This window comes from Lissotriton helveticus, chromosome 7 (genome assembly GCF_964261635.1).
Source record: "Lissotriton helveticus chromosome 7, aLisHel1.1, whole genome shotgun sequence".
In the NCBI taxonomy this organism is placed as follows: domain Eukaryota; kingdom Metazoa; phylum Chordata; class Amphibia; order Caudata; family Salamandridae; genus Lissotriton; species Lissotriton helveticus.
In genome coordinates this window covers 40,926,287-40,953,910 of record NC_136068.1, presented here as the reverse complement: position 1 = coordinate 40,953,910, position 27,624 = coordinate 40,926,287, and the positions used below count along the sequence as shown (strand labels likewise).

Sequence of the window (27,624 nt, the reverse complement as noted above, 5' to 3'; positions counted from 1 at the left end):
TGAAAAGAGATCTGGTGAGAAGTACAACACACAGGATGTAGTAGTAGTAGTAGTGAAGAGAGAGTTCCAGAGACATATATGCACACCCATCAATGAGTACATTTTTTTTTTGTTTTTTTGAAGATAGCACAGTACGAATCGGTTGGAGTGAAAGTAGTTCTTTTTTATTTTTATTTTTCACTTAGTTGAATCCATTTCACTCGTTTATAATTTTCCGATTGTGAACATTGTTAAGAAGAGCAAGAAAGAACAGCCGACATGTGTTTCGCCCTGTGTGGCGAGTAAGGCCAGGGCTTTCTCAAGGCTATTTATATTCTTCCAATGAGACAGTGTATCAGCATCAATTTCATACATTTTCACAAGTTGTAGCGCAACATTGTAAAAATCATCCAAATTTGAGGAACGATCAAAGTAGAGTATCACATCTTGCCACCGGGTAAATCCGCTACGGATCCAGAGTCTTGAGCAAAACTCCTCCAACATGTTAGGGAATCATATCCAGACTCAGGATTTCTGGACCCTTTTATCTTTTTCCACAAAAGTAGTAGTGGTAGTGAAAGGAGATTAGGATTACACATGGTGTAGGAGAGTCGACAGGAAAGGATAACATTACACGGTGCTGAAGTAGAAGTGGAAGAGACAGGTGAACCAAGGTACAGCAATGTGGCGAGAAAAGGACAGAAGGTCAACACATAAGATGTAGTAGTAGTGAATGGAGATCAGGATTACACACATGATGCAGGAGTACTCACTGGTGAGAAATATCTATATTTACTACTTCTACCCAGGATGTAGCAGTAGTGAATGGATATCAGGATGACACACATGATGCAGGAGTACTCAGAGGATGTAGCAGTAGTGAAAGGATATCAGGATTACAGAAAGGATGCAGAAGTACTCACTGTTGAGAAGCATCTCCATTCACTGCTACTACCCAGGAAGTAGCAGTAGTAGATGTGGTAGTGAATGGAGATCAGGATTACACACAGGATATAGCAGTGTGGAAAGGAGATGATGGCACTCAGGGTGCAGCAGTGCAAGAGGGAGAGAAGGGTGACACATGGTGTAGAAGAGTGGAGAGGACAGAAGGACAAGGCACATGATGTAGAGAAAATTCAATATTACCCACAGGATGGAGCAGTTTTGACGGCAGTGGGGCACATCCGATAGCGAGTGGTAGTGCTAAGGGGATTAAAGTGGGGGAGTAGTGATGCACTGATAAAAACCCTTTCTTCCCCTGGTATCAAGGTTTACTTGTGTCTGCCTGTCTGTGGTAGGAGCCTGCAGGTACTTACTCTGTATTTGAGCATTGTTTGCCTGTGGTTGTGTATTTAGAGGTGCAACACTGGCCTCTGTGGCCCCTGCAAAGCAGGGGGGGGCAGCTGTTACAGGGGGCCCCCTGACTCTTCCAGGGCCACCTATTCAGTCCAAGGTCAATGAATATCTGTGAGATATGGGAGACTCAGGGACTCCTCGTTACATTCTGCAGGGGCCCCCATTACTTTGTGTTACGCCACTGAGGGCCCGATTCACAAAGCGTCTCCGCAGTCGTGTCGGGTTCACAGGCTCACAGCCCTTGTTCAACGCTCTGCCACATTTCTTCTTGTGTGGTACCTGTGTGTGTTTTTCTTGGTGCCCTAGTAGTTCAGAGACACATTTTCTGAGTGATTCACTCCCTCCTGACTCTAGAGTGGTTGTGTGTGATGTCACTGTTACTTGGAGGAGCTCAGACATTTCTGTGAAGATGTCTGGATCCTGCAGCAGAGGGCACCTGCCAAACTCTGACTATATGTATTGTTTTGAGGTCTTCTGAGGACTTTATGAATCACATATGGAATATTAAAAGCATCTCTTCAGTGAGAGTCGTGCCCTACTTAACAGGGAAGCGATTCATTGCAGCTCACAGATGTCAGTGCCATGGGGCTGGCGGGGACAGGATTGGATTTACGATGCATCAAGCATTGGTACCTTCCTCCCACTGATGAGTCAGGCTAGCTCATTTGCATTTTGCAGCACATCCCCTGCTCTGCTTCTTCCTGCAGGGTGTTCATGGCTTATGTGAAGCTTCCAGAGCCAGTGAAAACAAAGATGATTGATGGATTTCTATGGCATTTTTCTAAAAATCAATTTCTCCCTGAGAAATGTCCCTGTTCTCACAATGACTTGGACAGTTTAAACAACAACCCAATTGAAAAATCAATGTAAGAATCCTTATGGTTTTATTGATTTCTTGCTTCCTCTTGTGTTTCATTTCTTGGTAAACCACCACAATTTATTCATGGTCAAGTAATATGTTCATTTTTCAAGGATATGTATAAAGGATTGATTGATCAGAATCCATTTGACGCGACAATTGTCTAATAGCTGCATTTCTCTTACACACTAATGCATTTCAGACAGCCCTGGTCCTTCATCTGGGGGACACTCTATTTTTTAAAATATAAAAGCTTTCACCCTGAACCTTTAAAAAGACATTTATCGTTCAATCAATTCACTAGATAAAAAAGAATAACTTCGGACCAGATGAATTAGTTGATGATAGAACAAGAATACAAGAAAAAATTTCACACCAAGGTTTATCCATATCAGATAATAAACCAATCAGTCGAGGGTAGCTGCTGAAAACGAAAACAATTATTGGAGAAGTCTAATAAAATCCCCAAATCTAGATTTACGTTTGTGTCAAAATTCTCTATGTGAAGTTTGAAAATTAAGAAGATTTAAACAGAAGGTGGGAAATACTACAAAAGGAACACGGTTTTGTTGGCTTATATAAATACTCTCCATTATATACTTTTTAAAGATCACGCAATATCAGACAAATTATTGATCAACAAACAAAAATACCACACATCAAAAGTTTGTTTGACTTTTATGCGTTGCACCAACATGATACAAATTAATAACGTGATTCTACCACATAAAGGTTGTCTGATATCCCTTAAACTTTATGTGCAGTGACACTTAAAACTGCATATATGCACTCAAATGTCCATGTGAACTGTTGCACGTTGGCAAACTAGGGCGTAAAATCAGGACAAGAATTTTGGAACATAAGAATAACATAAGGAACTTCAATTATTAATCAAGTGTGGCCACACATTGCATTGGACACATTGAAATTACAGTTTCAGATATTGGGGACAGTAAAACACAAAGATGAATTGCTTTGTCCAAGAAGCTTCTCCATCAGGAAATATACTGGATCAATCACATTGACACACTACAACCCAAAGGAATGAATGATTGTATAGAAATTACCAGTTTGCCTTGCTCATTTTGCCTCTGGATTCAAGCTAGCCTGGCAGATGAGGGGTCCCAGGATGCTTGTTTCCGGTCAAGGGAAGACCTGGCAGTTTGGGCTGGACTATTCCAATGAGGCACAGGGTCAAGACTGATTTGCATTTAGCTGTGTCTGAACTGGGGTGGCAAAGCGAGTTAAAGAACGATGATGGATTCAACGCATATCTGTGATGGGGTGAGTGCCTGAAAAGTTTCAGGGCTCCAACTATCAACTCCTTGTGTTTTCCTTATTTGTAGGATCAGCAACAGGCAACTTGAATATTGTATGGTGTTATTGAAATGTTGGACAGAGAATGTTACAACAATCGATTGAAATATTGTTTTGTTCAACTATTTTCAATATACTACAATTGAATTTGTTGTAGTAACAAGACTTTGATAATGTAGACAAAAATCGATAACAGGTCAGCTGCACTTAACTCATTCACTCTATGTTTCACCCCATCCCTTATGCGGGAATACTGATAATATACACTAGGTAACCTACAATTTTTACGAGGACAACAAAATAAGTGTTGATAAAGGTGACTGTTGTTTCAATACTTCATTTAATACACATTTCTTGTTTTGGCATCTAGGTAAAAACTATTTCATATGCACACTCAGTAATTTTTTATAAGACATAGAGATAATGTTTATCATTTCAAAATGGCCTATACGCTATGGTGATGCGGAATTAACAGGTCACATTATGACATGTGTCTAAGAGACGTTCCGGAAGAGACGAGTGAACCACATGGAATGCACATCATTGAGATGCGTGGGAGGACACACCAACTAGACTCCACTGTATCTTTAACACACAGCAGTATCACGTATGATGGAAGCTTGACTCTGTAAGAATGTAATACTTGAGAGTTTGACATTTGATGAATGTTTAGTTGAGTTTAAAAGTTCAATAGACTTTTGCACAACAAAGAGTAAAGTGTACTAGCTGTGGTTGCATGTAGAAACACATGGCAGCTAGTGAAGTATTAGGAGGCTCATTCAAATCAGCTCTAAACAGTTAAGAGGAAGAGATTGCTGGTGCTATAAACATATTCTGTTATGTTATGTTGTACAGCATAATAAGTGAGAAAGCTCCAAACGGAAATGCTATAAGTGAATCCATTGAATAACTTGTCAAATTCTATAGCACTGTATTTAGTAAACAGAAACAAAAGATTTAGATGAAGATAAGTGCTATTTTTGATGATGTGTGAGACAGTATTAGATTGTTTTGTGATTTGATCAATGTAGGTACAGTGAAATTTGATACAGATTTTGGTTAGATTTTTTTTGTATTGTAGATAGAGCGTCCCTCGAGAAAGGACCCGGGAGGTCAGAAATGCGTTAGGGTATAAGAGAAAGACAGTCATTTGACAAATTGTCATGACAAATGGATGATGATCAATCGATCATGGATATAATTGAAAAATTATCCTATTGCATAACCATGAAGAAATTGTGGTTGTTTACCAATAAATTAAATAAACAAAGGAGCAGGAAACCAATAAAACCAACAAGGATTTTTACGTTTATTCATTGCTTGAATTGTGCAACCCATTGTGGGCGCCTATAACCATTGCACCCTGGGACTGCGAGCAGCAGAGTACAGCGAATAGACCACCTCTTACTTTTTACACCACACAAGGATTTCCCTGTTGTGCTTCCCAGAGAGATATCACAATAGGGATCTGTGACATATCTGTCATGAGGGAAGGAGACTTTTGGCCCAGGTGCTGAGGGGTTACAACTTTGTAAGATCTTCTTCCATTGTTTACTTTATTTCTTTCTACTATGTTTTTATATATAATTCAGCTAGGAATCCAGACCACAGTTTCCTCCATTTTTAACCTTTGTTTGTAACTTTTTATTTCATTTACTGTTATTGGCAAGTCACATCACGTTTACCGCACTTGATGTGTTGTTGCAAAGTTTTTAATTATTCTAGAGCTGCAGTTAGCGCTGGGGTCATGTCTCTTTTGAAACTCTCTTAGAAATGACCTGGAAGGCTGGGCTGTAAACCATTTGCGATTTTGGAAAAGGGGGGTGGTGATGGACAGAGTTTCTGAATGATGCAGAATACTCTTACCAAGTCAATAGATCATGGTTTTAATCCATCACTGTTTTTAGCTCACTGCACCATCCCAGCTCAGAACCTGGCTATATGCAAATTAGTCTGTTCCTGTCCCAGTGCATGATGGGAACAGGGCAAACCAAACTACCAAGCCAATTCTTATACTGGGAAGGAAACAAGCTTCCGGGGGCCGGTTTCTGGCATCACAGCCTTCTTCGGCCCGGCTTGCTTGAATCCTGATGGTGCAATGAGCAAGGGACTCACGTCTGAGTATACCCTCCCACACATAGTGTGGATAAAACCGATTTTGGAAAAGGGGGGTGGTGATGGACAGAGTTTCTGAATGATGCAGAATACTCTTACCAAGTCAATAGATCATGGTTTTAATCCATCACCGTTTTTTAGCTCACTGCACCATCCCAGCTCAGAACCTGGCTATATGCAAATGAGTCTGTTCCTGTCCCAGTGCATGACGGGAACAGGGCAAACCAAACTACCAAGCCAATTGCACCTGTTGTGTTGCCTTTACAGATGCAGCAACTATACAAGTGTAGTTTGTGACCAGCAATAGGCTTACTGTTAGTGGGTCTTTGTAGTAGCCTGTCCCTCCCTAAATCCCTTCTTAAATGTTTCTAAGCTCTTTCCCTTTTGTAGTAAATATTCCCCATTTTCCAGCCACTCCCCCGTCCCTCTAAGATTTACTACTAAAATGTAAGCATACGTGTGAAAAGATGGGGCGACAGCGGGCTCTGCTCATAGGTTTGTGCAAAGCATTTTGTAGTATATGCGCAGGACGACTGTAGTAATATTTCATGTATTACAAAGAGGCCCCAGGGTCATTGCAAAGTTTGTGCCTGACTCATAATTCAAATTAGAGCATAAATCCTGCTGACTAGAATTGATGGAGGCTGCATTCAAACATAAATCCATCCTAAAACAAAGCCAGGCTCGTGCACTATCTGTATATCGTGATACGCGACTGGTCAACTGCGATTCAACAAACATCCCTGGCTGAGTAGTATAGTGAATTTGGATTCTGCCTCAAACTCAAGACTTTCAACAAAACAAAGACATTCATGAAAAAGTAAGCTTTACACATGGTCTCATGTTACTATGAAGTGACAACAAGAAAACAAAAGTTTTTAAAATCTGATAAAACCTGTTTTGCAAAGATGTGTCTTTAAGCTGCCACATTAGCACTATAAGTCACTAAATGTCCCTATGCTTAAACATCTATGTAATGTGATCAGGTGCTCATGTAAAGTGCTCTAATGCCCTTGAGCCAAGTCTTCCCTATATAAAATAGAAAATAAAATAAAATAAAATCATCTTCTGTCTAGTTCTTTCCTATAGTTTGTTCTTCCTTTTCTGGTTCACCCATTCACTGTTTGCTTCTTTCTTGTCTTCTCTTTATCTTTGTCATCTTTTTCACTTTCACCCCTTGTCCTTGTTTTCTTTCCCTATCCTTATCAATATTTTCCTCTTCTCAAAGTCTCCCTCATCTTCCTCTTGATTTGCATTCCTTCCTCCACCACTCCACCCTGTTCACTCTTTTACCTCTTCAGTTTCTGCCGACCGCCGCGTCGACCAGACGAACTCCATGATGGCGACGAAGACCGCAATGATGAGCCCGCAGATGAGGACGACGAAAATACCACCAATGTTCTCCATGCCCAGACCTAGAAGCATGGAAAGAGAAGAGAGGATTTTAGGAGATTGTCAAAGTCATAATCAGAGGAGACATGATGTTCACAATCTACTGGGAGGCATTGCATCCCTTTGGTAGCAGGTCTGGGAGGTGCAGGCTGGCACATATTAGGTGAGTGATTGCTTCTCTCTGGGAGCACACCTAGGAGGGGAAGATGGCACACACTAGGTGAGCTACTGCATCTGTACTGGTGCATGCCTGAGAGGTTAAGAAAGGTCCACAGTAAGTCAGTTACTGCACTTCTCTGAGAGCACACTTGGGAGGAGAAGAATGGACCACACTGGAGGAATCATTGCATCCACATCTGAAATGCCTGCAAGTTCAAGCCTGGAGCAACAGTGAGTCACTGCAGCTCTATGGGAGCACCTGTGGCAGGGGAATGATGGCATAGACTAGATGAGTTACTGCATCTGTGCTGGTGCATGGCTGAGAGGGAAAGAAAGGCCCACAGCTGGCTCATCACTCCTTCCCTATGGCAGAAGCTTGACTAAGTGAGTCACTGCACCTCTGTAGGAGCAGGTAAGGGAGTGAAAGGCTGGCATTGGCTAGGTGAGTCACTGCACCCTTGTAGGAGTAGGCCTGGGAGGGGAAGGATGGCATAGACTAGGTGAGTCACTGCAGCTCTGTAAGAGCAGGCCTGGGAGTTGTAAACTGGCATAGCCTAGGTGAGTCACTGCACCTCTGTAGGAGCAGGTAAGGGAGTGAAAGGCTGGCATTGGCTAGGTGAGTCACTGCACCCTTGTAGGAGCAGGCCTGGGAGGGGAAGGATGGCATAGACAAGGTGAGTCACTGCAGCTCTGTAAGAGCAGGCCTGGGAGTTGGAAACTGGCATAGCCTAGGTGAGTCACTGCACCTCTGTAGGAGCAGGTAAGGGAGTGAAAGGCTGGCATTGGCTAGGTGAGTCACTGCACCCTTGTAGGAGCAGGCCTGGGAGGGGAAGGATGGCATAGACTAGGTGAGTCACTGCAGCTCTGTAAGAGCAGGCCTGGGAGTTGGAAACTGGCATAGCCTAGGTGAGTCACTGCACCTCTGTAGGCGCAGGTAAGGGAGTGAAAGGCTGGCATTGGCTAGGTGAGTCACTGCACCCTTGTAGGAGCAGGCCTGGGAGGGGAAGGATGGCATAGACTAGGTGAGTCACTGCATCCCTATGGGAGCACCTGTAGGAGGGGAAGGATGGCACACACTAGGTGAGTTACTGCATCTGTGCTGGTGCATGGCTGAGAGGGAAAGAAAGGCCCACAGCTGGCTCATCACTCCTTCCCTATGGCAGAAGCTTGACTAAGTGACTCACTGCACCTCTGTAGGAGCAGGTAAGGGAGTGGGAGGCTGGCATAGCCTAGGCGTGTCACTGCACCCTTGTAGGAGCAGGTCCGGGAGTGGGAGGCTGGCATTGGCTAGGTGAGTCACTGCACCCCTGTAGGAGCAGGCCTGGGAGGCGAAGGATGGCATTGACTAGGTGAGTCACTGCACCCCTGTAGGAGCAGGCCTGGGAGAGGAAGGATGGCATAGCCTAGGTGAGTCACTGCATCCCTATGTTCTCCTAGAAGGGGGGCGTTGGCACACACAAGATGACTCTGTGTTACCTCAGTAAAGGCATAGGGGTTGTAAACATTGTTACTGCTACTGAAAGAGTGGATGTCTCAAAGGGTCAGTGCAGATGCCATAGGTATGCTCTGAAACTCATTTTCAAACGTACACAGAAAAACGTGGCACGTCAATGTGATATACAACTACTATTTGTAATTCATAATGGAAGATGCAGATTTACTTTGTCACTGATGAGGTAAAAACGTGTCATAAATATGGTTTTACCATTAAACTCATAGGAGCATATTACCAATGATTAGCGATATTTATCGCTAACTAGGCTTAGCAACAAATTTTTTATCGCTAAGCCTCGTCGGAAATTATCGCTGAGATAACGTGCTATTAGCAACGTTTATCTCCAAAGCGATACATTTTCCGGCGATAGCGTGAATATCGCTGAGAATACAGCGATATTCACGCATTAGCGACAAAATGCTCTTATCCATGTTATCCACCTCCCATTGGATAACATGGCTAAGAACTGGTCAGAGCAGGCGTTAGTTTTTGGCGATAGCGGGAATATTTCCATCGCTACGCCTGCCTTGCTAATAGGCGATAGCGACGTTAGCGACTGCTTTCAGTCACTAACAGGTTGGGTACGCCCACTTTGCATGTCATTAGCGATAAATATCGCTGATATGCAAAGCGGGACCCAAACCGCTTGCTATCGCCTAAAGCTGTCACTAACTGCTGTTAGCGACAGCTTGCTAATAGAGCGATTCAATTATCGCCGCTTAGCGCCCGAAAACGGCCGCTAAAGCGGCGATAATTGCCTATCTCCCTGCTTGGTAATATGCCCCATAATGTGTGCACAGAGTACTATGTGACGACACTTGGACGTAGCTCAACAGTAGGTGTGTCATGGAAGGCGGATGGCACTGCATGCCAAGAAGGCATGGGACTTGTTTCTTCTATCAAAAACAGTCTGGGTTTGGGCTTTTTCATCTATGTTATTTCTAAATGAAAATTGCACCCTAAAAAGAAAGAAATAATAAATCAAGACAAGTTTGCCTTGCTTACATGTTAGTATACTTTGAAAATGTCTAAATATTTTTTTGTGGTATGCTCAATATGCTTTTGGGACATTTGAAAATATTTATGTTTAGTATTGTCATAATTGTAATACATGTTTCGATTACCTCCGAGTTATGCCCAAACAGCTGTTGTTGTGCTCATCTCTAAATTAGATGAGCAGCGCCACCATGTGGTAGACTGTTCCAAGTATGGTGTTGACAATTAGGTGCCGGTGCTGAGCACTGGAAAGCACCGGCTCAAATTAAGCACTGCATGGAGCAGAGCTATGAGGGCACATTTACGAGAAAATGTCAGAGCACGGAGCTGTGCCAAATTTGGAAGTGCTCCAACATTTCCAAGATGCACGGGTGTGCTGTATTCACAAGAATACAGTGCACCCCTGTGTTTCCCCCAGTGCTGGTGCTAAATTGAGCTGCCTAGTGCCAACCCAGCCACCCTTGCACCATAGTGCTAGGGTGCCTGCGTTTAAGTGAATGATTGTTTATGATCAGGAAGGTGTCACTTCCTCCACATAAATAACCCATAATGGTGATTTATACTTCTATTTGTGCTGCACTCAGCAGCACACACAGAAGTAGGGAATCACCTTTATTTAATGATTGTTTATGTGCTGGAGGGGACACCTCCATGGCATTTTCATCTTTATGTGTATGCTACAGAATGGAGCACATAAAAAAGCAAAAATGAGGAGAAATTAAAGTATGTCTCATCTTTTCGCCATTCTAATGCTCGCTCTTGCATGGCGTTAGTTTTTGGTGCTGCCTCAAAATTATAGATCCTTGTAAATCAGGGGCAGCGTAAAAAAGAAATGGGTATTGAGGTGACATGCCCACAGCAACACCCATTGCACGCCCCTTTCACGCTAAGTGATGTTTGTAAAAGAGCTGTATTTACAAGGCAGCGTTAACCCATAAAAAGTGGCTTAATGATGCTTTGTAAACTGGAGAAGGACGAAGCGCCACCAGAACGTTGCTAAAAGTGACGTTCTGGCGGCGACATCCTCTTGTAAATATGCCCCATGGTGTGGTTAGATTCAGCTTGAAGATGTTTAATTTGTAGTTTCTTCTCTCTGCCCTCAGGCTAGTCAGATTAGATACGGAGCGTGCTTGTCTCCTTATCTTTTCACAGTCTGTTAAGAGAGGAATTTAATGTGATCTCGGTCTGGGTGGTTACACACAATGGATGTATACCGTTACAACGCATACTTTTACAACGCATACCTTTACAACACATTTTTTACAACGCAACATCCATTACAACGCATTCCATTACAACACATGCCATTACAACGAATTTTTAAAAACTACCTTTACAACGCATTCCATTACAACGCATACTACCTGTACAACACATACCATTACAACTCATAACATTACATTGCATGTAGGGTAAGTATTGGATAGTGTAGGGGTAAAAATTACTATTCTAACTCCAGGGGGTGCAACAGTAGGGTAAGTGTTGGATGGTAATGTTATACGTTGTAATGGTAGGCGTTGTAATGACATGCGTTGTAGTGGTTTGCGTTGTAGTGGCATGCGTTGTAATGGTTGCGTTGTAATGGCATGCGATGTAATGGATGTTGCGTTGTAAAAGTTTTGTTGGAATGGTAGTGCGTTGTAAAGGTTGCGTTGTAAAGGTTGTTTCCCACACACAATACGTGAAGAGTATGTAAAAGGCAGGGTCTATCTGAATAGTGACGGAACATCACTGGCATGGACAGGTAAAGCGTGATCAGATGATAGCATCCCATCTGGATACATTTCAAGTCCCACTCATGATGTGAATCCTGCATTCCCATTGGAAGAGCAGTTTGAAGAGAATAAACTGGAGATGGGGATCACCGGTGGAGAAGATTCTCGTGTTCTCCGTACTGGTGTCTCCGACCAGCGAATGCAGCGCAGGCGGTGCTGGATCTGAGCGTGTCTCCTCACATCGGGCCCGATTCACAGAACTAACTTAAGACAAAATCACATACTTACTACTTTTGGTATTCACAGAAGTTAGGATATTGTCTTAAGTTTGTCTTAAGTTTGTCTTAAGACAGACTTAAGACAGAGTTAAGACAAAATCCTAACTTAAGTCTGTCTTAAGTCTGTCTTAAGTGTCTTAAGACAAACTTAAGATAAAATCCTAACTTCTGTGAATACCAAAAGTAGTAAGTTTAGGATTTTGTCTTAAGTTAGTTCTGTGAATCGGGCCCATCCTTCGGTCCCAGATGCTGATCACAGAGGTCAGATTTCAATCAATAGTAGATCACTCTTTGCCTGGTCTACACCATTGTTGGGGTCGCCGGATCTCAGATGTGTGCCGGGCTGACCTCAGAGAGACGCGGAGGAGGGCTTACTCAGGTACGGCAGGTGACCATGAATTTGGTGACCACTGGGTGATTTGGGGGGTGCCCTCTAGTCCACATTATTGGTGCAGATGTTGTTTTTTGGAATATGTCTGAGTCAGAGGAAGGATTTACATGGATTGTGATCCCATGCCCGAGAGCTCATCAGGGAGTGTCCATGTCCATGGGCCTCTGTGGCAATTATAATTGTGTTAGAATTATCATTGATTGGAATCTATGGGCCTGGTTTAGATGTTTAGCTTAGCTTCAGCTGTGAATTCTGTGTGGATGGTTGATGGGATGAGAGACTCTAACAGATTGTGTTGCCAGAGCCTCATCGAGAGGCCTCCAATGTGGTGGCCATCTTGAGCTGTGATCGTTGATCGGATAACAGGGTGCTTCACTTTGTACAGAGAGTGTCTTGGAGGGACAGGCTTGGTACAACGTAGGGGTGGTGAACGTATTGGTAAGACATATGCCTGTGAGGGATGTATGACATTACAACGCATGCTTTTACCACACATGCCTTTACAACGCGGTTTTTACAACGCATGCCTTTACAACGCATAGCGCTTTGGGGCCCTGGATAGTGAATAGTTTAATTTACTATTCCAACTCCAGTCCCTGTGGATAGTAGGGAAGGTGTTGTATAGTAAATTAAACCTATTCCCTATCCTAGAGCGCCCCCCAGCGCAATGCGTTGTAATGGTTTGCGTTGTAAAAGTTGCGTCGTAAAGGCACTGCGTGGTAAAAGTTGCGTTGTAAAGGATGTTTCCTGCCTGTGAGTGACAGCCTAGACATAGTCACTTGACCTGGATTGTGCCTACCAGACACAGGCTAGTCACATACTGACATGAGTGACTGTGTGCAGTCAGATGAAAGGAGGAGTTGGGAGAGCCAGAGCAGAGAAAGAGGAGAGTGGAAGACAAAGTCCCAGATAGAAGGAGTTGGGAGAGCCGACAGAAATGAAGCAGGAAGAAAGCTGAGAGAGCCCAAGGGGAAGCATCAATCTTTGATCCTTGTAATAAAGGAGCCCCCTGGTGGCTGCGCGCGGCCTGTCACATTGTCAGTAAACATTCTATGCTGAGTTTTCTTCCAACACACGTCATCAGAAGCCATTGATGATGCCCAAGAAGGAGCAAGCGAGGCCCTCCATGTTTCATGTCTGAGGATGAAGGCCCTGTGGCCTCTTGTTTGTTATGTTATGTGTGTTTCTGTAACACACAAGTCACATGGGAGGGTATCCAGGCTCTGACGTGGGTGTTGTATGTGCTGAGCCGTAGTGCGGATTAGGTGAAGAGCGAGGCCTTCAGTTTCTTGCGGAATTCAAGAACCGAGGAGGAGGCTCTGATGCGCCCTCAGATCCTTGGCAGCCAGGGGTCCCTATCAGATATCTTTAAGCAAAATAAAAAACAAATGGAGGAAAATACAGACATTCTGCTTATGACATGAACACCCAGGGGCCGATTCACAAAGGTAAACTTAGAATTGGAGTCTAAGGCTAGACCTCAAGTCTAAGGTGAGACCTGAAGTCTATGTTTAGATTTGAGGTCTAACGGCCCAATTCACAAAGTCTAAGGTTAGACCTGAAATATATATTTAAACCTGAAGTCTAAGGTTAGACCTGATGTCTAAGGGCCCAGTTCACAAAGGTAGACTTAGACCTGAAGTCTAAGGTTAGACCTGAAGTCCAAGGGCCCAATTCACAAAGTTAAACTTAGAACTGAAGTCTAAGGTTAGACCTGAAGTCCAAGGGCCCGATTCAGAAAGGTAAACTTAGACCTGAAGTCTAAGGTTAGACCTGAAGTGCAAGGGCCCAATTCACAAAGTTAAACTTAGAACTGAAGTCTAAGGTTAGACCTGAAGTCCAAGGGCCCGATTCACAAAGGTAAACTTAGAACTGAAGTCTAAGGTTAGACCTGAAGTCCAAGGGCCCGATTCACAAAGGTAAACTTAGACCTGAAGTCTAAGGTTAGACCTGAAGTCCAAGGGCCCGATTCACAAAGGTAAACTTAGACCCGAAGTCTAAGGTTAGACATCAATTCTAAGTTTAGACCTGAAGTGTAAGGTAAGACCTGAAGTCTAAGGGCCCAATTCACAAAGGTAAACTTAGACCTGAAGGCCAAGGGCCCGATTCACAAAGGTAAACTTAGACCTGAAGTCTAAGGTTAGACCTGAAGTCTAAGGGCCCGATTCACAAAGGTAAACTTAGACCTGAAGGCCAAGGGCCCGATTCACAAAGGTAAACTTTGACCTGAAGTGTAAGGTAAGACCTGAAGTCTAAGGGCCCAATTCACAAAGGTAAACTTAGACCTGAAGGCCAAGGGCCCGATTCACAAAGGTAAACTTAGACCTGAAGTGTAAGGTAAGACCTTAAGTCTAAGTTTAGACCTGAAGTCTAAGGTTAGACCTGAAGTCTAAGGGCCCAATTCACAAAGGTAAACTTAGACCTGAACTCCAAGGGCCCGATTCACAAAGGTAAACTTAGACCTGAAGTCCAAGGGCCCGATTCACAAAGGTAAACTTAGACATGAAGTCTAAGGTTAGACCTGAAGTCCAAGGGCCCAATTCACAAAGTTAAACTTAGAACTGAAGTCTAAGGTTAGACCTGAAGTCCAAGGGCCCGATTCACAAAGGTAAACTTAGACCCGAAGTCTAAGGTTAGACATCAATTCTAAGTTTAGACCTGAAGTCTAAGGTTAGACCTGAAGTCTAAGGGCCCAATTCACAAAGGTAAACTTAGACCTGAACTCCAAGGGCCCGATTCACAAAGGTAAACTTAGACCTGAAGTCCAAGGGCCCGATTCACAAAGGTAAACTTAGACATGAAGTCTAAGGTTAGACCTGAAGTCCAAGGGCCCAATTCACAAAGTTAAACTTAGAACTGAAGTCTAAGGTTAGACCTGAAGTCCAAGGGCCCGATTCACAAAGGTAAACTTAGACCTGAAGTCTAAGGTTAGACATCAATTCTAAGTTTAGACCTGAAGTCTAAGGTTAGACCTGAAGTCTAAGGGCCCAATTCACAAAGGTAAACTTAGACCTGAACTCCAAGGGCCCGATTCACAAAGGTAAACTTAGACCTGAAGTCCAAGGGCCCGATTCACAAAGGTAAACTTAGATATGAAGTCTAAGGTTAGACCTGAAGTCCAAGGGCCCAATTCACAAAGTTAAACTTAGAACTGAAGTCTAAGGTTAGACCTGAAGTCCAAGGGCCCGATTCACAAAGGTAAACTTAGACCCGAAGTCTAAGGTTAGACATCAATTCTAAGTTTAGACCTGAAGTCTAAGGGCCCAATTCACAAAGGTAAACTTAGACCTGAAGGCCAAGGGCCCGATTCACAAAGGTAAACTTTGACCTGAAGTGTAAGGTAAGACCTGAAGTCTAAGGGCCCAATTCACAAAGGTAAACTTAGACCTGAAGGCCAAGGGCCCGATTCACAAAGGTAAACTTAGACCTGAAGTGTGAGGTAAGACCTGAAGTCTAAGGGCCCAATTCACAAAGGTAAACTTAGACCTGAAGGCCAAGGGCCCGATTCACAAAGGTAAACTTAGACCTGAAGTCTAAGGTTAGACCTGAAGTCCAAGGGCCCGATTCACAAAGGTAAACTTAGACCCGAAGTCTAAGGTTAGACATCAATTCTAAGTTTAGACCTGAAGTCTAAGGTTAGACCTGAAGTCTAAGGGCCCAATTCACAAAGGTAAACTTAGACCTGAACTCCAAGGGCCCGATTCACAAAGGTAAACTTAGACCTGAAGTCCAAGGGCCCGATTCACAAAGGTAAACTTAGACATGAAGTCTAAGGTTAGACCTGAAGTCCAAGGGCCCAATTCACAAAGTTAAACTTAGAACTGAAGTCTAAGGTTAGACCTGAAGTCCAAGGGCCCGATTCACAAAGGTAAACTTAGACCTGAAGTCTAAGGTTAGACCTGAAGTCCAAGGGCCCGATTCACAAAGGTAAACTTAGACCCGAAGTCTAAGGTTAGACATCAATTCTAAGTTTAGACCTGAAGTGTAAGGTAAGACCTGAAGTCTAAGGGCCCAATTCACAAAGGTAAACTTAGACCTGAAGTCTAAGGTTAGACCTGAAATATATATTTAAACCTGAAGTCTAAGGGCCCAATTCACAAAGGTAAACTCAGACCTGAAGTCTAAGGGCCCGATTCACAAAGGTAAACTTAGACCTGAAGTCGAAGGGCCCGATTCACAAAGGTAAACTTAGACCTGAAGGCCAAGGGCCCGATTCACAAAGGTAAACTTAGACCTGAAGTCTAAGGTTAGACCTGAAGTCTAAGGGCCCAATTCACAAAGGTAAACTTAGAACTGAAGTCTAAGGTTAGACCTGAAGTCCAAGGGCCCGATTCACAAAGGTAAACTTAGACCTGAAGTCTAAGGTTAGACCTGAAGTCCAAGGGCCCGATTCACAAAGGTAAACTTAGACCTGAAGTGTGAGGTAAGACCTGAAGTCTAAGGGCCCAATTCACAAAGGTAAACTTAGACCTGAAGGCCAAGGGCCCGATTCACAAAGGTAAACTTAGACCTGAAGTCTAAGGTTAGACCTGAAGTCCAAGGGCCCGATTCACAAAGGTAAACTTAGACCTGAAGTGTGAGGTAAGACCTGAAGTCTAAGGGCCCAATTCACAAAGGTAAACTTAGACCTGAAGGCCAAGGGCCCGATTCACAAAGGTAAACTTAGACCTGAAGTCTAAGGTTAGACCTGAAGTCCAAGGGCCCGATTCACAAAGGTAAACTTAGACCCGAAGTCTAAGGTTAGACATCAATTCTAAGTTTAGACCTGAAGTCTAAGGTTAGACCTAAAGTCTAAGGGCCCAATTCACAAAGGTAAACTTAGACCTGAACTCCAAGGGCCCGATTCACAAAGGTAAACTTAGACCTGAAGTCCAAGGGCCCGATTCACAAAGGTAAACTTAGACATGAAGTCTAAGGTTAGACCTGAAGTCCAAGGGCCCAATTCACAAAGTTAAACTTAGAACTGAAGTCTAAGGTTAGACCTGAAGTCCAAGGGCCCGATTCACAAAGGTAAACTTAGACCTGAAGTCTAAGGTTAGACCTGAAGTCCAAGGGCCCGATTCACAAAGGTAAACTTAGACCCGAAGTCTAAGGTTAGACATCAATTCTAAGTTTAGACCTGAAGTGTAAGGTAAGACCTGAAGTCTAAGGGCCCAATTCACAAAGGTAAACTTAGACCTGAAGTCTAAGGTGAGACCTGAAATATATATTTAAACCTGAAGTCTAAGGGCCCAATTCACAAAGGTAAACTTAGACCTGAAGTCTAAGGTGAGACCTGAAATATATATTTAAACCTGAAGTCTAAGGGCCCAATTCACAAAGGTAAACTTAGACCTGAAGTCTAAGGTTAGACCTGAAATATATATTTAAACCTGAAGTCTAAGGGCCCAATTCACAAAGGTAAACTCAGACCTGAAGTCTAAGGGCCCGATTCACAAAGGTAAACTTAGACCTGAAGTCGAAGGGCCCGATTCACAAAGGTAAACTTAGACCTGAAGGCCAAGGGCCCGATTCACAAAGGTAAACTTAGACCTGAAGTCTAAGGTTAGACCTGAAGTCTAAGGGCCCAATTCACAAAGGTAAACTTAGAACTGAAGTCTAAGGTTAGACCTGAAGTCCAAGGGCCCGATTCACAAAGGTAAACTTAGAACTGAAGTCTAAGGTTAGACCTGAAGTCCAAGGGCCCGATTCACAAAGGTAAACTTAGACCTGAAGTCTAAGGTTAGACCTGAAGTCCAAGGGCCCGATTCACAAAGGTAAACTTAGACCCGAAGTCTAAGGTTAGACATCAATTCTAAGTTTAGACCTGAAGTGTAAGGTAAGACCTGAAGTCTAAGGGCCCAATTCACAAAGGTAAACTTAGACCTGAAGGCCAAGGGCCCGATTCACAAAGGTAAACTTAGACCTGAAGTCTAAGGTTAGACCTGAAGTCTAAGGGCCCGATTCACAAAGGTAAACTTAGACCTGAAGGCCAAGGGCCCGATTCACAAAGGTAAACTTTGACCTGAAGTGTAAGGTAAGACCTGAAGTCTAAGGGCCCAATTCACAAAGGTAAACTTAGACCTGAAGGCCAAGGGCCCGATTCACAAAGGTAAACTTAGACCTGAAGTCCAAGGGCCCGATTCACAAAGGTAAACTTAGACATGAAGTCTAAGGTTAGACCTGAAGTCCAAGGGCCCAATTCACAAAGTTAAACTTAGAACTGAAGTCTAAGGTTAGACCTGAAGGCCAAGGGCCCGATTCACAAAGGTAAACTTAGACCTGAAGTCTAAGGTTAGACCTGAAGTCTAAGGGCCCAATTCACAAAGGTAAACTTAGAACTGAAGTCTAAGGTTAGACCTGAAGTCCAAGGGCCCGATTCACAAAGGTAAACTTAGACCTGAAGTCTAAGGTTAGACCTGAAGTCCAAGGGCCCGATTCACAAAGGTAAACTTAGACCCGAAGTCTAAGGTTAGACATCAATTCTAAGTTTAGACCTGAAGTGTAAGGTAAGACCTGAAGTCTAAGGGCCCAAATCACAAAGGTAAACTTGGACCTGAAGGCCAAGGGCCCGATTCACAAAGGTAAACTTAGACCTGAAGTCTAAGGTTAGACCTGAAGTCTAAGGGCCCGATTCACAAAGGTAAACTTAGACCCGAAGTCTAAGGTTAGACATCAATTCTAAGTTTAGACCTGAAGTCTAAGGTTAGACCTGAAGTCTAAGGGCCCAATTCACAAAGGTAAACTTAGACCTGAACTCCAAGGGCCCGATTCACAAAGGTAAACTTAGACCTGAAGTCCAAGGGCCCGATTCACAAAGGTAAACTTAGACATGAAGTCTAAGGTTAGACCTGAAGTCCAAGGGCCCAATTCACAAAGTTAAACTTAGAACTGAAGTCTAAGGTTAGACCTGAAGTCCAAGGGCCCGATTCACAAAGGTAAACTTAGACCTGAAGTCTAAGGTTAGACCTGAAGTCCAAGGGCCCGATTCACAAAGGTAAACTTAGACCCGAAGTCTAAGGTTAGACATCAATTCTAAGTTTAGACCTGAAGTGTAAGGTAAGACCTGAAGTCTAAGGGCCCAATTCACAAAGGTAAACTTAGACCTGAAGTCTAAGGTGAGACCTGAAATATATATTTAAACCTGAAGTCTAAGGGCCCAATTCACAAAGGTAAACTTAGACCTGAAATCTATGTTTAGGCCTGAAGTCTAAGGTTAGACCTGAAATATATATTTAAACCTGAAGTCTAAGGGCCCAATTCACAAAGGTAAACTTAGACCTGAAGTCTAAGGGCCCGATTCACAAAGGTAAACTTAGACCTGAAGTCGAAGGGCCCGATTCACAAAGGTAAACTTAGACCTGAAGGCCAAGGGCCCGATTCACAAAGGTAAACTTAGACCTGAAGTCTAAGGTTAGACCTGAAGTCTAAGGGCCCAATTCACAAAGGTAAACTTAGACCTGAAGGCCAAGGGCCCGATTCACAAAGGTAAACTTAGACCTGAAGTCTAAGGTTAGACCTGAAGTCTAAGGGCCCGATTCACAAAGGTAAACTTAGACCCGAAGTCTAAGGTTAGACATCAATTCTAAGTTTAGACCTGAAGTCTAAGGTTAGACCTGAAGGCCAAGGGCCCGATTCACAAAGGTAAACTTAGACCTGAACTCCAAGGGCCCGATTCACAAAGGTAAACTTAAACCTGAAGTCCAAGGGCCCGATTCACAAAGGTAAACTTAGACATGAAGTCTAAGGTTAGACCTGAAGTCTAAGGGCCCAATTCACAAAGGTAAACTTAGACCTGAAGTCTAATGTAAGACCTGAAGTCTAAGGGCCCAATTCACAAAGGTAAACTTAGACCTGAAGTCTAAGGTGAGACCTGAAATATATATTTAAACCTGAAGTCTAGGGGCCCAATTCACAAAGGTAAACTTAGACCTGAAATCTATGTTTAGACCTGAAGTCTGAGTTTGGACCTGATGTCTAAGGGCCTGATTCACAAAGGTAAAGTTAGACTTCAAGTCTAAGTTTACCTTTTTGAATTCTGCCCACAGTCAGATGTCAGGCAGAGGCGGAAGCTGAGGAGAAGGGGAATCCCATTATAGGGCAGATATTCCTTGCTGCATTCGCGGCTTCGCACTCTGACCTTTGGCCCGATGGTCCTCCTCCTTTGGACACTTGCCGCCTTCCCACCACTTCCGCTTCAGGATCTCCAGTCGGTTGTTCTCCTGCATCTGGAGGATGGCCAGGGTGATCTCATCCCGGAAGGGAGAGCCTGTGGAGGCAGAAGGAACAGGTCAGTAGCGTCCACGCTGAACTGGCACTTAAGAGGTGATCCTTGCTCACCCTGTTCTCTTCATTCCTTTCACTCCCCATCACATTCTTCCACCTTTATATTTCAGATTCAATTCCTGGTTCTCTCTTCTCTGCTTCACTGAATGTGCCCCACAACCACTCAGGTGCAAGTCTCCAACTTCCTTTTCCTTTCCACGGACTCATATATTCTCCCTCACTTTCATATCTCTCTCTTATCAATTTATTTATTTAGCATATTATTATAATGCACAGACACTGATGTGATTTACAAAGATCATTTACTATGACACAGGGTCTTACAATGAACTAAAGATGAACAAACAGAGGAGAAGAAAAGACTGGGCAAGACCAGAATTTATTGTGGAGGACAGAGTTTAAGGAGTGGGGGAAGGGGAGGAAAGTGGGAGACAAAAAAAAGAAGTAAAAAAGAAGGTGAGGAGAGGGGGAGGGGAATGGGGTAGGCAAAAGCAGCAGAGAATAGAAAGAATGGTTGAAGGATGGGGGGGCAGGCAATGGGGCGGGTAAGTAAGGGGGAAAAGAGCCAGGATTGGAGATAAAAAAGGGGACAAGGCATAGGCTAAGAGGGAGAGATGGAATGTGAGTGGGGAAGGGGTGGAAAGTGAAGGGTGCGAGAGGAGGGGGCGGGCATATGGAAGGGTGAAGGTGGAGGGGAGGGGATGACAAACGAGGAGAGAGAGGGATGGTGGTGGTAAATAGGAGAAGATAAAAGCAACATAGAAGAGCTTTACTTAGCAGGATCAGACTATGGGCCAGGTTTTGATCTTGGTGGATGAGATGCTCCTTCATAAACCTGACGGATACTCCGTCCACCATATTACAGTGCATTATATCCTATGCCACTTGTAATAAGGTGGACAGGATATCTGTCACATCTGTGGCTGAATATTCCATCCGCCAAGATTTAAATAAGGCCAGATATATCCTGATGCTGCTCTGCACTCCATGATCCTCCTTTCATTTCTCTCTCTTCGTCACTCTTCTGTAAGTTACCCTGCACAGTACATGCCCCACCCTTGCTTCTCTTCCACTCGGTTCCTCACAGTCATGGCGACTCTTCTCTCGAGTTTCCCTCCACAGTACATGCCTCACCCTTGCTTCTCTTCCACTAGGTTCCTCGCAGTCATGGCGACTCTTCCCTTGACTTCCCCTGCACCGTACATGCACCACCCTTGCTTCTCCTCCACTAGGTTCCTCACAGTCATGGCGACTCTTCCCTTGACTTCCGCTGCACAGTACATGCACCACCCTTGCTTCTCTTCCACTAGGTTCCTCACAGTCATGGTGACTCTTCTCTTTAGTTTCCCTGCACAGTACATGCGCCACCCTTGCTTCTCTTCCACTAGGTTCCTCACAGTCATGGTGACTCTTCTCTTGAGTTTCCTCCTTGCACAGTACATGCGCCACCCTTGCTTCTCTTCCACTAGGTTCCTCACAGTCATGGTGACTCTTCTCCTGAGTTTCCTCCTTGCACAGTACATGCGCCACCCTTGCTTCTCTTCCGCTAGGTTCCTCACAGTCATGGTGACTCTTCTCCTGAGTTTCCTCCTTGCACAGTACATGCGCCACCCTTGCTTCTCTTCCACTAGGTTCCTCACAGTCATGGTGACTCTTCTCCTGAGTTTCCTCCTTGCACAGTACATGCACCACTCTTGCTTCTCTTCCGCTAGGTTCCTCACAGTCATGGTGACTCTTCTCTTGAGTTTCCTCCTTGCACAGTACATGCGCCACCCTTGCTTCTCTTCCACTAGGTTCCTCACAGTCATGGTGACTCTTCTCCTGAGTTTCCTCCTTGCACAGTACATGCACCACCCTTGCTTCTCTTCCGCTAGGTTCCTCACAGTCATGGTGACTCTTCTCTTGAGTTTCCTCCTTGCACAGTACATGCACCACCCTTGCTTCTCTTCCACTAGGTTCCTCGCAGTCACAGCGGCTCTTCTCTTGAGTTTCCTTGCACCGTACATGCACCACCCTTGCTTCTCTTCCACTAGGTTCCTCACAGTCATGGCGACTCTTCTCTTGGGTTTCCCTGCACAGTACATGCACCACCCTTGCTTCTCTTCCACTAGGTTCCTCACAGTCATGGTGACTCTTCTCCTGAGTTTCCTTGCACAGTACATGCACCACCCTTGCTTCTCTTCCACTAGGTTCCTCCCAGTCATGGCGACTCTTCTCTTGAGTTTCCCTGCACAGTACATGCACCACCCTTGCTTCTCTTCCGCTAGGTTCCTCACAGTCATGGTGACTCTTCTCTTGAGTTTCCTCCTTGCACAGTACATGCACCACCCATGCTTCTCTTCCACTAGGTTCCTCGCAGTCACAGCGGCTCTTCTCTTGAGTTTCCTTGCACCGTACATGCACCACCCTTGCTTCTCTTCCACTAGGTTCCTCTCAGTCATGGCGACTCTTCTCTTGAGTTTCCCTGCACAGTACATGCACCACCCTTGCTTCTCCTCCACTAGGTTCCTCACAGTCATGGTGACTCTTCTCCTGAGTTTCCTTGCACAGTACATGCACCACCCTTGCTTCTCTTCCACTAGGTTCCTCCCAGTCATGGCGACTCTTCTCTTGAGTTTCCCTGCACAGTACATGCACCACCCTTGCTTCTCCTCCACTAGGTTCCTCACAGTCATGGCGACTCTTCTCTTGAGTTTCCTTGCACAGTACATGCACCACCCTTGCTTCTCTTCCACTAGGTTCCTCCCAGTCATGGCGACTCTTCTCTTGAGTTTCCCTGCACAGTACATGCCCCACCCTTGCTTCTCTTCCACTAGGTTCCTCACAGTCATGGTGACTCTTCTCTTGAGTTTCCTTGCACAGTACATGCCCCACCCTTGCTTCTCTTCCACTAGGTTCCTCCCAGTCATGGCGACTCTTCTCTTGAGTTTCCCTGCACCGTACATGCACCACCCTTGCTTCTCTTCCACTAGGTTCCTCACAGTCATGGTGACTCTTCTCTTGAGTTTCCTTGCACAGTACATGCCCCACCCTTGCTTCTCTTCCACTAAGTTCCTCCCAGTCATGGCGACTCTTCTCTTGAGTTTCCCTGCACAGTACATGCCCCACCCTTGCTTCTCTTCCACTAGGTTCCTCACAGTCATGGTGACTCTTCTCTTGAGTTTCCTTGCACAGTACATGCCCCACCCTTGCTTCTCTTCCACTAGGTTCCTCCCAGTCATGGCGACTCTTCTCTTGAGTTTCCCTGCACAGTACATGCACCACCCTTGCTTCTCCTCCACTAGGTTCCTCGCAGTCATGGCGACTCTTCTCTAGAGTTTCCTTGCACAGTACATGCACCACCCTTGCTTCTCCGCTAGGTTCCTCACAGTCATGGTGACTCTTCTCTTGAGTTTCCTTACACAGTACATTCACCACCCTTGCTTCTCTTCCACTAGGTTCCTCACAGTCATGGTGACTCTTCTCTTGAGTTTCCTTGCACAGTACATGCACCATCCTTGCTTCTCCTCCACTAGGTTCCTCACAGTCATGGTGACTCTTCTCCTGAGTTTCCTTGCACAGTACATGCACCACCCTTGCTTCTCTTCCACTAGGTTCCTCCCAGTCATGGCGACTCTTCTCTTGAGTTTCCTTGCACAGTACATGCACCACCCTTGCTTCTCTTCCACTAGGTTCCTCACAGTCATGGCGACTTCTCTTTAGTTTCCCCGCAGTCAATGCCTCCCACTCTTGTTTTTCTCCCACCAGTTGGCTCACATTTTTGTCTCTTTCCTGGTGTTCATGCAACAACCCAACTCAGTCTCCCATCATTTCTCTGTCCTGCACCCTCAGGTGTTGCTTCTACTTCCCACAATCTTGTGTGCCCACCATGGTGATATCTTTCCTTGAATCCTGTTGGGAAACAAAGACAGCGGATACTTCCACCCATCCCAGAGGTTTCCTGGAAACCACTCCCAACTACCTCCTCGCCTCTGTCTCATTCAAGGGAATGTGCCAACACAGTGGCACCTCTCCCTTTTCTGCAAAATTCTCCACTCACTTCTCTACATAGGAGTCCCTTCACTCCATGCTTCCCACTTCTTGGGTGTCTCTACCCTTCTCAGGGTCTTCTTCCCTTCCTCTGGGTTATGCATCCAGCATAAGGGCTCTCTCGCCAGCTCTCGGTGTCACAAAAATTACACAGTCTTTCCTCTTGGCCAGTGCCCCAGAATGTCACACCTCCTGGCACGTCCACATCTCCAGAGTCACAAACTTCCTGAGGGTCTCTTCCCCTTCCCTTTGGACTCTCCTCATGTTTCTCCAGCATTCTGTTTGTATTCCTCCCTTCCTGGATCACATGTGCACTACTTTTCAACTTGTCTCCCAAATAAAATCATATTTATGACATCTTCCACCCTTCTTGAAGTTCACCACCATGTCTCTCCCCTAGTCCTTGAATCCATATCTAATTTGCCCACATTACCTGAGCATCACAACCTCTGCTTTCATCAGACTCTCATGTTTTTAGTTGTCTTAGTGTTCTCCCCTTTCCAGGAACCGTTGTGCCCACACTTGGGTCTCCTCCCCTTCTTTTTATGCCACCCATGTGCATAGGATCGCCCTTAGGTCTTCAACCTTAACCCCTTCGGTGCTGATGACGGCTCCCCATTGTTATCAGTTACGGTGGGCGTGTGCTGATGATGGCCGGGAGCCGTCATGACCACGCCCGCGATCGGAATGTGCCGCACAGCCGCAGAATTCCGGCCGCGGCGGAGGGGTTAACCAACAGTGGTTCCCCCCACTTCTACAGGTCTAGATGATACTCACCGAGCGGCATGCCGATACCATAGCCCTTGGTGTCCAGGAGTCCTCCGATCTGCGTGAGGTTACAGTTGAGCCGCCGGTGGTACTCGTTCATGGTGGACTCCAGCAGGAAGGCGTACTTGGAGTTGAGGACTCGTGCGATGCCCTCCTCCGTGCTCTTCACAAAGACGCTGGGCTGCTTCGAGTGCATGTAATTCCACATCCGCTGGTAAGTCTGGTATCGCGAGTTCTGAGACGTGAGAAACACAAAGGTTCAAGTGATGAACAAAATCAGCATTGGACAACACAACAGTCAAACACGAAGAACACTTAGGTATGGACATGCAGGATATCAGGGGAATCTCACCAGATCCCTGTCCGCAAGGTTGCAAAGGCTAAGGCAGAAATATTTTCAGAACAGGTAAAGTCGGCTATCTGTTGCAGCTCCCTGTGTTTTCATCTGCCTACAATGCAACCAGTATGCTCTCTGTGGACCCCAAAATTAGTGAATCCCCCAGGATTTCTAGACCCAGCCAGAAAACAAACATATTTTTAGATCTTGAGGGAGTCACCACAAGCACAGGTCTGAGGATCTGAATGTTTAGAGGTATCCTCACTCAGAGAACACAGGTCCATCCAGAAAAAGGATTGCATGTACGGTGAGTGATCAACCCTACGCATACCTGAGCTTATGACCGGATGTGACCCTGTTAACACACTTTGCATCTCTTAAATGGGAGCCTTTGTTGGGATCATGGGACTGATTCCCCATCTGATCTTGGTGCAATCAAGGCATGGATGGCCAAATGAGAAAGGATGAAATTAAGTCTAGTGCTCCAGCACTCATGTGCGGCTAGAGGTATACGTATGACCATGCAGCGAATCCTGTAATAAGGGTGATTAGGAGGTACAAATCACAGCTCCCCCTTTCACCTGTCCCTCTTTATGCCTCCTCCTCAGGGAGAACCAGCATCTCTGCAAACATCTGCCAAACAATCCAGCAACATTCCCCAAAGAACAGGTCATTCAAACTCTTTACCCTTAGCTCAGCCCGGCGGGTAACCTGGCGGCAATGACAAACTCACATTTGCCCTCAAAACAGGACCAAGACATGAGTGGAAGTTGTGCTCAATGCGTGCATCTATCCAACCTGCTTTTGTCAGGTTAACCCTGGTTCAAGTCAGGAGATGGGAGGAATCTGGACACACTACTTTAAGCACCTGCGCAAATGGTAATAAGTAGGAGCACAGTCGCATTACACTTGCGAAAGCAGCGGAGTCGTAATTGGGATGTAGGGTCTTTATTGTTTCTCGGACAAAAACATATTGTGGTAACTGTGTGAGTGCAGGGGGAAGTATTTATTAATTTCTGACCTGGAGTGATCAATAAATTATCCACCTAATTCACTTTTGGTCATTTTTCGACTTAACAATGGATTCACTCAGTATGGCATTAAGGGCCAGATGTAGGTCGCCCAATACAGGTCGGTAATGGCCGAAATTACCGAACTTCAACTTACATTGGAACAAACCCGTCCTACGCTCGCCTCAGATCCCAACTCAGCGCTACAGCAATTCTACGACTGGCTGGGCCAGGCTACAAACCAATCAGCCCCTTCCAAGGAACATTCCAGAAATAGATCCAAACCTACTGCCCCCTGGTACAATGAAAAACTAAGGGCACAAAAACAGACTAATCGTAGCAGGGAAAGAATTTGGCGAAAAGACTATGACACAGCCAGTAAAGTAGTTTACAAGGAAGCCCTAGCACTTTACAAAGCCATGATAGCGAAAGCAAAAAAAGAATACTATAGTGATCAAATTGAGAAAGCTAAGAACTCGAGCAAACAACTATTTCAAATCACTAAAGCACTATCAGGTCATTCTCCTGACCTCACTCCCCCTCCGTCGCAATCTTTGTGTGATTCTCTCGCCTCCTTTTTTTTCACCAAAGTAGACGATATCTATCAGGCTTTTTCCACCAAATCACCTCTAAATACAATCACATCTACTACCTCTTTTCCAGCCAATATGTTCCTTAGCTTCCAACCGGTCACCCCTGACCAAATAAAAAATATATTATCCACTATTAAATCAGGATCACTTCTGGATCCCTGCCCTCTCTCTGTACTCCGACCGGTAATGGATTCTATCCTACCGGCACTCACGCAGGTTTGCAACTCAATTCTCCTGTCAGGCAATTACCCGGATCCCCTCAAAAACACCTTATTAAAACCCTTGTTAAAAAAACCCTCCCTGGATAAAAGTGAGCTGAAAAACTATCGCCCCATCGCTAGCCTCCCCTTCATGGCGAAGGTGACTGAAAAAATCATGAACACCCAGATTTCCGAGTTTATAGAAAAACATCAGCTCCTAGACAACACCCAGTTTGGGTTCAGGAAACACCATGGGACTGAGACAGCCCTGATCAAAGCCGCCGATGATATCAGGGTAATCAGGGACCAGGGTGGCACTGCCATCCTGGTTCTGCTAGATTTATCGGCGGCCTTCGACACGGTCGACCAC

The 27,624-nt window shown here is 45.0% G+C and overlaps 1 protein-coding gene across 1 annotated transcript in view; it reads right to left on the bottom strand.

The window, feature by feature from the left end:
* Positions 1 to 27,624, bottom strand: part of GRIK5 (glutamate ionotropic receptor kainate type subunit 5) — a 1,072,331-nt gene that overhangs the window by 6,984 nt on the left and 1,037,723 nt on the right. The window contains exons 18-20 of the mRNA XM_078650387.1: positions 25,124 to 25,349; positions 20,172 to 20,300; positions 6,920 to 7,041 (exon numbers count right to left, since the gene is read on the bottom strand). Of these exons, the coding sequence (XP_078506513.1) occupies positions 6,920 to 7,041; positions 20,172 to 20,300; positions 25,124 to 25,349 (477 nt within the window). The remainder of the gene's footprint in view (positions 1 to 6,919; positions 7,042 to 20,171; positions 20,301 to 25,123; positions 25,350 to 27,624) is intronic.